Source organism: Geospiza fortis, unplaced genomic scaffold (genome assembly GCF_000277835.1).
Source record: "Geospiza fortis unplaced genomic scaffold, GeoFor_1.0 scaffold55, whole genome shotgun sequence".
Lineage (NCBI taxonomy): Eukaryota > Metazoa > Chordata > Aves > Passeriformes > Thraupidae > Geospiza > Geospiza fortis.
In genome coordinates, this window is record NW_005054308.1 from 2,915,549 (window position 1) to 2,924,796 (window position 9,248).

The 9,248-nt window shown below is 40.5% G+C and overlaps 1 protein-coding gene across 1 annotated transcript; it reads right to left on the reverse strand.

Moving 5' to 3' along the window:
• Window positions 1-363: 363 nt before the first annotated feature.
• On the reverse strand, window positions 364-6,926 carry SKP1 (S-phase kinase associated protein 1). The gene is made up of 5 exons (XM_005418684.3): window positions 6,809-6,926; window positions 4,489-4,562; window positions 3,199-3,342; window positions 2,386-2,526; window positions 364-1,624 (listed from the first exon to the last, which is right to left on the reverse strand). The coding sequence occupies exons 1-5, from the start codon at window positions 6,903-6,905 to the stop codon at window positions 1,589-1,591; spliced, it is 492 nt and encodes a 163-aa protein (XP_005418741.1). The 5' UTR covers window positions 6,906-6,926; the 3' UTR covers window positions 364-1,588.
• Window positions 6,927-9,248: the final 2,322 nt, after the last annotated feature.

Sequence of the window (9,248 nt, forward strand, 5' to 3'; positions counted from 1 at the left end):
ATATAATGCACAGCAGCACAAAGGCAGGCCCCACAACCTCCTGAGAAACCAGATGTGAGGAACAGTTCTACCCAAAGCATGGGTTTGAATGCTGCTTTAGAGCATATTCTGAATGCTTTCGTAATGGTTACATCCAAAATGTAGGCAATCTTGCTAAGCCATCAAAAAATATTTCTCTGGATATTTAACCATCACCCAACTTCATCTCAAAGCTGCCCACTGTGTCTGTCTGGCACCCTGCATTACTCATTTTTACATCTGTTTTATTTCAATTAACCACTGCCTCAGTGCTATTATTTCTACACTCAGTAATAAGTGATAGTAGAACTGTCTAGTTCCAAATAACTAGAACCATTTGCAAACAAAATTTTAAAAGCCCTTTATTAATTCAGAAGTGAAACACCAATATTTCAAGTGAGATAAGTATGTTTATTAAGGTTCATTCTACTCTAAGGTTTATACAGAGAATGGAATGCAATACAAGCTAAGAGCACACCTCAAAGATCTACCACACAACCATCCCCTACTCCCTATAAGGGAACTGTAAAAAAAAAAAAAATCAGAAAACCAGTTTCTGTTTAACTAGTTGCAAGTGGCTTTGTCCAAAGAAGTTAAGCTTGATATTGCATTAGCTTTGTATGCAATAATTAAGTCTCTACAAGCTGAAGTATCACATACAGAGGCAAAAGATTTCCTGTGGACACATGAAACCATGTTTCCAAGAGCTACATCACAAGGGTCTTTAAAACTGCCTAAAAATCAGCCACTAATGGCATGCACAGGTCAATAATATTAACTTTGGTAATGTCAGTCATTTTTGGTCAAATCTGGATTCCACTTTAAACAGTAATATGTATAAAAACACACCCATCCTGTGCATAAAGCAACACACTTTATTTGCTATCACCTAGAGGCAGGTCTTCAAGACATGGCTGAAGTATTCAAATTTAACTGTCAGGAGCTTGTTTAGTTCTAAATCACATTTTCACTAGTCTATAAGGCAAGACTAAAAGGACAAGAAAGTGGTCAAATATTTAATTTTTTTTAAATGCAGGACAAGAACCATCTTGAAAATTATATAGCTTTAAGTAACACTTAACTTTTTTCCACAATGCTTTTGTAAGAAATCCAGTAACTTTTTTGTATTATCTAGTTCCCCAAGACACATTCTAGTTTGTTTTTCTTTCTGACGTTATCAATACCCTGTAAATACATGTGTTTTGCTCTTCTTGAGGAAGAAGTTATAGATGTTTTTATTTACAACAGAGTCAATCCTCAGCACTACATCTGGACTTCAAAAGTTTAAAAGTGTAATGAAAATGACAACCTTAAGTGCTACTTCCCATACAGAATCCACACTTAGTTCAGTTTTATTCATTGCAAAGTAAAAAGACATCCAATTACACTAGTAAAAACTCAGAGATCTAGATCTGTACTCAAAAAAACACTACACATGCAAAGGGAACAACATCCTGCTAACACAACTTCATTTGCTGCTGCATTTGTCTAATATTAACAATTATGAACAGGGCAGTGCAACTAGTATTTGGAACAATCCTTACAGTGTTCGAGTGTCAGGCACAAAACTTCATTTCTCTTCACACCACTGGTTCTCTTTACGTACCTGCAAGAGCAGTTTAACTGTCAGTATGTTGCAGTGAAATTCTAAGCCTTTGGCTGTAAATACCCACAAGTATTCAGGATTATTTACTGCACAGAGACAGACTTGGAGCAGCTTTATATTTTTCACACAGATTTTGCAATTATAAAATCTGTCTTCCAAACTGGCCTGTTTATCAGTGTAAGCCAGATTTTTCATGCCTAGGTTTGATCAAATCTGAAATTTTCTGACCAAACAAAGCAAATGGAATATCTGAAGTCTAAGCTGTTTATAACACAGCATTGAAAAATACCCTCAAAAATCTACAACTCATTGCTCTGTACTGAAACCAAGCATCATGTTCTGCTTTTTCCCCAACTCTGCCATTTTGCAATTGGTTTGTTGGTCAAGTTTAAAGACCAATGAGTTTGTTACTTAGAGAACCCAAACTTACCTCTCCAGCCACATGCAGCAATACATTTTCAGCATTCCCATGACTGCCCCAAACCAACTAAGACTGCCACAAACAATCCTACCTGCTTTCTTATTAAATATGCTGGAGTTAGAAAAATCAATACATTTTGTTTTGACCTTTTCAGGTAATGGGCTGCAAGCACGGTAGACAGCAAAAAGTCTTCTGCTAGCACCCCAATTATGAGGAGCTGATGCATTAGTTTACATTGATTGGTAACAAGTCTGCTGCATCACAAATCGAGTTATGAAGCACCACCCAGTAATTCAGCACAAACAGCCATCTCAATTATAATTAAACCCAGACCAAGTACCTGTGCTTCCTCCTCTTCAGTGAAGTCATTCTTAATATTGAATGTCTTGCGAATTTCTTCTGGAGTTTTACCCTTGATCATGTTTGCCACTGTCTTGCAAGTGACATCCAGCAAACCTTTGATGTCCAAATAATTTGCAGCCTGTGAAAGAGTTTTCAGATTTAAAGCCTCCATATCAATATTCTGTGTCTGTAGATGCACTACAGAAGTTAAGTTTACACTGAAATTTTAGAATACTGTATGCAAACAGATCATCCCCACTTTAAGAAGCTTCTAGCTAAAACCTTCAGGACAGTACCTAAAACTTGCTTGCTAAATAGAAGGTAGTCATTTTTACCATGAAAAACACTCCTCCTGCTCCACCCTTTACAAATAGCTTTCAGAAGTCTGCAAACATCCAAGATCTTCAGTGTTGCAGTACTGTTAACTAGCCAAGGCAGGTAATGTTGGCTCACAGTCCATACACAGTACAAACTTAACAGTCAAAGTCAGATTTTCATTTTTATGCAGATCTCCAGAACTCTGTAACTAGCAATAAGCCCTCAACTTGGACTTGAAAACAACAAGAATAAAAGACAGTGCTATTTAGTAAAGTATTTTGATTGATGAGTGAGTATGGTATATATACTAGCATTAGGCTAAAAGCACTCCAACATCCTCACCAATTTCAGCCAATACTCACCAGAACCACCTGCCCTCCCCAGATCCCCCCTTTCCAATGAAAAAGTAACTCAAGAAGCATAAAGGCTTTATTTCTCAAGTGCATAACATCACTTCACAGGCACAGGCTTTGCCCTTCTTGAGGACACTCACCAGGATAAGTTCAAAAAGTGTTCCTTGGTCTACTTTCAGAAACTCTTGATCCCACACAGGGATGTCATCTGTTCTCTTTTCTTTGTTCTCATCATCCTCAGGAGGAGGTGGATCATCCTTGTGATGGGTGCACCACTGAATCACCTAATTATGGTTTCAATATTAAAGTTTTATCCAAGTGATTCTTCCATGAAACCCCAACTATAACTTAACTTCATTTTGGAATAAATTAGAACAATAGATCCCCAATCCCAGAATACAACAGCTTTCAGAAGTCCCAACTGACTTAGCAGCATGTTAATTACTTAATCTTAAAAGCCAGCTGCTGGTGCTATGAAATTATTAGTCCCTGTGCTAACATACATGGGCTGTACAAAGAAAACCTAAACCTCGTTTTGCTGCATTTAATCTGTTTGCAGAAACATACTTTGTATTAAGCAGACACTATACAGGGGAAGAGAGCAGAGTGGTAATAGCTACCAGCAGGTCACATTCACCCCAGTACAAAGTTCAGCCAGCAAGTTTGCCATCAGTGTTGGTTTGGGGTTTGTTTTGTTGGTTTTCTTTTTTTTAGTTTGGGAACATGCAATCTCATGACTCAGACATATAAAAGAAGCAGGGATCTACTGCAAGCAAAATCCTGTTCCATTTCACCAACCCAAGAGACTTCACAAATTTAAGTTATTTATGTGTCTGTTCACTGGGAAACAATTCCTAACCCTGTATTTACCCCAAAACAGGCACAGTAGTTTGGTGCTTACTTTGGCACTATGCTTTCTATTTGAAAGCATAAAGAATCTTGGACACCACACAACTACACTTTTCTCCCTTGACCCAGTGACCATGGTCTGTTAATGAATTTAATACCACCAAGGGCACACAGTGTCTCTTAAGCACTGTCACTGCCACCCAGACACAGTGACTGCCACTCTCACCACTGCCTGTCCCTTAATCCCTTCTCCAAACATTTGCATCTCATGAACAGCCACATCAGTTCACAGAATCCAATTAAAACCAGTGCTTTAACACCATGAAGTCCCAGTGGGCAGAGATGCCCAGTACCACTTAGGAAGCCTGTCTGCCTTACAGCTGCTGTTCCAGTCACCCCTGCAGGTACTCTGCCATCACCCACCTGCCAGCCTCAGCCCACACACCCATGTTCATGCACCTTGATTTGGTTAAGCTTGTAGCACATAAATATTTTTTAACTAGCAGCTCATAATACCCAACTCCAAGATGAATTTCACATTTCTTTACTGCCATGGAGCACAACAGTTTTCACCATCTTACCTTTTTTAAGATGGCTGCATTAACATTTGGAAGAGGGACTGGGTCATCATCACCTTCATCATCCATTCCCAAATCTAAAAATGGAAAGAGGACTGAGCAATTGGCAGACAAAACCATTTACTGAACTGGGATGCTTCATTAGTTCTTCTCTATTTTGACAACACTGAGACTGAAGATTGGTAACAAAGGACCTCTAAACTGTGAAGTAAGGAAGGCTGTGTGGAGCCATGGCTGCATTACACATCCTAGGTTGTACCAAGTTGAGGTTAAGTGGCTGATAAGGCTGCCTCATCAAATGACAGTATCTACAAACCATCAGCTAAGCTGTCATTTGCTAACTCAGTGTTCTGAATCTGAACTCAGATGCTGAACAATCTGACAAACATTTGTGTACTTTTACCACTTACACAGTTTCAACCCACAAGTTCTAACAGAGGGCTCCCATTCCATTAATGATTAAATAAGAATTCAAATCTACTGTGGTAAATAGACACAGCATCTTGTTCTCTGCATGAGCAGGAAATACTGTAGCCACAGAAGTGCTGCTCCCAGGCTCTGAATCACTCGTATTGATCCTGTACCAGCTGAAGAAGTTCACATGGTAAGACAGCAGCACAAATCCTTCCATCAAAAAAAGCATTTATAAAGCATGTTTCCAACACTCCTTGTTTTAAAAGCTTGTCAGCACACTCCAGAGAGATTTGGATTTGTCTCCTTGATATGATCAAGGAATCAATGTAAAAATAAGGAGAAAAATATAATTAAAGTTTCAACTTGATACACAGAACAAATATCACATTAGCCATCTTTGATTAAAGAATGTGCTTTTTTTATTACCCAAATGCTAACAGTTGGATGACACCCTAGCTGTCAAAGACATCTTGGAATTAGTTATGTAATTGACTAACAATGCAGACCTTCACTCATTACATGCACAGATGAGCCAATTCTACATCACCAAGGAACCTAATTTTCAAGAACATATGACCATCATCACGCCTCAAATTGGTACGTGATAAAAATCATGTACTTCTGTATTTAGACAAATCTGCTACTGTTGTTATCAGTGGGATGCTAATTAACACTGCTTTTTTGTTTGAAATTACTCCACAGATTCAGAACTGAAACACTGCCATTAAAAGATACTGAAATAATTCAAGCAATATCTGAACTTTAATCAACTCTGGTTGACTTGTCACCATCACATCTGAACCAGCAATTTTATCTGTTAGCAGAAAATTGATATTTCAGTGGGGGTCCCGTGATGCTCAGTACAACCAAAACTTTCAGCTCCTCCTCGCTCAGCTGCAGCACCCAACACACAAAACATCACCTGATGCTCAGCCAGCTGCACTGAAAATGCATTTCACCTGTGCTAGCAGACTGGTTCTCTCCCAGGTTAGAAAGAGGCAAGTTTATGGTGCCCAGCTTACACACTTCCCATGAATAACTTCCCTCTATCTCCAGCTGAGGGTCACTAAACACCAACACTGGCACAACTCCTGCAGGAGAAAACTGAGAATTGTGCACCCTAATGCATTCCATTTCCTGTTTGTGTTGCCAGCCATGCTCAACAGCATCTTATTAACAGAATAGAAGCATTCAATGCCTGACATTCAACCTTATTTTTATCGTTCTCATAAGGTATCACAACCAAACATTTACATGCAAGAGCATAATATTAACTACAAGTACAGAAATAATTGTTCCTAAGTTAATTCATGAATACATCCCAAAACTAGAAAAAACCACCAGTAAACAATGAGGATTTGCACTGGAGGGATTAGACAGTTTGCTCTGTATCCCAGCCATCTGGCAAATCTCCCCTCCCCCGCCACGAGTTCTTTTGTTTCAAATTTATGTCAGCAGGAGATCAGACCTAAGTATTTATCCCAAATAATTTAACAGCATTCACCAGCTCACAATACAGGTTTAACTTCAGCTCTTTATTGCATTGATTTATTATCTCCCACTCCATACAAGTGATATTTACATTCTAAGACTGGTTTATGTGATTAAATAAACTGAAGTTTTAAATATTATTAACGTTCTGTTTGCTTAACTCTCACAAAACTGAAGCAGACTGTAGGCAAGGCAGTGGGCTGCTTGTATTTTACTGACCTCCCTACAAATGCTCTTAACCAGGGCTTTTTACAAGAGCACATCCACCCTGAACAGTTTCAGCTACAATAGCAGGAGTTACAGCTGTTCAGGCAGGAGACAGCAAGCTGCTCCATAGACCTGGGAATCCTTTTTCAGCACAGCACCAGCTTGTCTCAATTCCTGTCCAAGAGGCTTCCTCAGGGTCTCACACTCTTACCTTCCAGCATGGTCTTTATAGTCACAGACTGTTTTGCAATTTCCACATCAACTTCGAAGATTTCTCCATCTGAGCTCTGCAGTTTAATTGAAGGCATCTACAAGACAAGGACAGTTATTTCCACACAATATTCAGATGTTACATGTTCAGCTGACTCAAAGATGTGCATCACCTTTACTGCTGGAATTGTTTCTTCCCAACAGCAGATAGGCTAATGCCACTTAAGGTGCACTCAGATTATTCACTCCTTGAATCAACAGCCCTAAATTCATTAATCCTCATGTTTAAGAAACAAGGATTGACTGAAGTCTAACACAAACTCATGAGCTTTTTTTTTTCTTAACTTGAAAGCATAAAATACACAGATTAGTCAATAGTGCTTGTTTTTCCAGTATAACACTGCAGCTATCTATCTTTCTCTTAAAAAAAACTTCAACACTTCCAAAACACCATTTGCCTTCAAATCCAAACAAGTGCTACTCACTTCAACTGCCCAAACAATGCCAGATCTCAAAAGCAGTTTTCAAATGATAGCCTCTGGAACAGAATCATACACTGAGGTTGGGAGGAATTCCTCTAGACAGCCTAGTCCAGCCTCCCTTGCTCCAAACAGAGTTAAACAGACCAGGTTACCCAGGATCAAAGGCTTTCCTCCAAAAAAGTGTTTGGTTTTCTGAAGAGATTAAAAAGCAATAAACTCCTACAAGGAAGGCTGTCAGCACTCACTACTGTCCTTGCAAAGCAGGAAGCAAGACCAGTACTTTGTTAGCATCTGAGGCAACCATGTATTTTAACAAAGTTCCTCAAACAAACTGTAGTAAGATCTACAACAAAGAGGCAGTAGGCTTGAAAAATGGCATTAGCAAAAACACAATCAAATTCTACAAAAAAGCATCATTCCAGATATGTCACAACTGAAACCCAGAAGTAAAGCACATGACACGGCAACAGGAGATTACAGCTTCTGGCTGAAACCCCACAAACTGTGGGGTATCAGTGCACTTGAGCCAACCAAAGGACACTATAAACACAACTGTCTGGCCACGTAAATTTTATAAATTTGTTCTCAACCAGCTAGTAGGATGTGTTGTAAGTTTCTTTACCACACAAAATATTTGTTAGCAGCAAACCATTGCAACAGTTTCCTTTCTTTTCTGGTCCTCGAGTTACCTGCTTCAAGATCACTGAAGCATGTGTTTGCACAGCCGGCAACTACTGCGAACAGCTCTGGGAACAAAGAATTTCAATTACAATTAAACTGCCTACCAAACCAAACTTACCAGCTTCACCCACTAGTTCCTCATAGTAGTACCTGAGCTATCAACAGTTAATTAACCGGACCACTTGAAGCAAACTTGCATTACCTCTTTCTGAAAGCTCATCGGTGTAGCGTGGCTGAGCCTGACAGCCCCGTGCAAACCCAGGCCACGGCAGGCTCGGCCAACACGTGTTATTAAGCAGCTCACACCAGCCCGAGTCCTCATTGCTTTAATTTCCATTTGGCAGTGAGCAGCCAGTTAATGTTTACACAGCAAGGTAACCCTATATGACAGTGCTACTCCTAATTAAGATGGGTGTTCTGGAGGAACACAGTCATGACTATTCCAAAGGTACAAGTGTGTGCATATATATATACACACACACACACACACAGAATCTGGACTACAGCACAGTTCTTTCTGCGTTAGCAGTTTGAATGATGTTTGGGAAAAGCGCTGTAGGCACACATTTTAAATTTAATGCATCTGTTCTTGCAGTGACTGCCTGGGAGCACTCCAGAACAAACCCAGCTCCATCGCCAGCCTCCCCAAGCCTGAGCTTACATAATGCTGCACAGCAGAGCCACGCAGGGATGATGCCTTAGCCAGGGGAGCCCCAGCAAGGATATTCCCCTCCTATCACCCAAACCTGCTTCTAACAACACCTTCAGTTATTGCTGACGGTCTGAAATAGGCAGAATGAAGTTAAACTACTGCCTTATCATTGACAACACATCAGAATTTCATCCAAATTTCTTTTTTTTTTAACACCACTGAACTCGATTTCCTAGAAAACAAGAAAAAAACAGAACTAATTTTTAGCAAGCTGCAGTACAGCTCCGGCAGGTGACAGTCCCCGGGCAGCAGCACCACCGGGTGACTAAGCAAACCGGTCCTAAAAGCTTTATTTGACAACAGCACAACAGGCTGGGAGCCGAGCTCAAGCCAAACCTGAATTACAGCAGTAATTTACTCGTCTAAGCCTGAAACGCCGAGCTCAGCCACCTACAGCTGCGCCTCCCAGCGCCATTCCGGATAGATGCCCGCTGTTTCCCCCTCGCTCCCGCGTCAGCGCCGGTAACCAGGAGCCAGGTAACGAACCCGCACCTGAGGCGCGGCCGCGGCGGTCACTGGGGGCAGGGGGAGCGGGAGGCACAGCCGCCCGGGGGAGGCTCGGTCTG

Coding starts and splice junctions, on each gene's coding strand:
- SKP1 (XM_005418684.3), bottom strand. CDS start 6,905: ATGCCTTCAATTAAACTGCAGAGCTCAGATGGAGAAATCTTCGAAGTT. Junction 4,563..6,808: donor TATAAAGACCATGCTGGAAG/GTAAGAGTGTGA, acceptor TTCCATTTTTAG/ATTTGGGAATGGATGATGAA. Junction 1,625..2,385: donor CTGAAGAGGAGGAAGCACAG/GTACTTGGTCTG, acceptor CTGCTCTTGCAG/GTACGTAAAGAGAACCAGTG.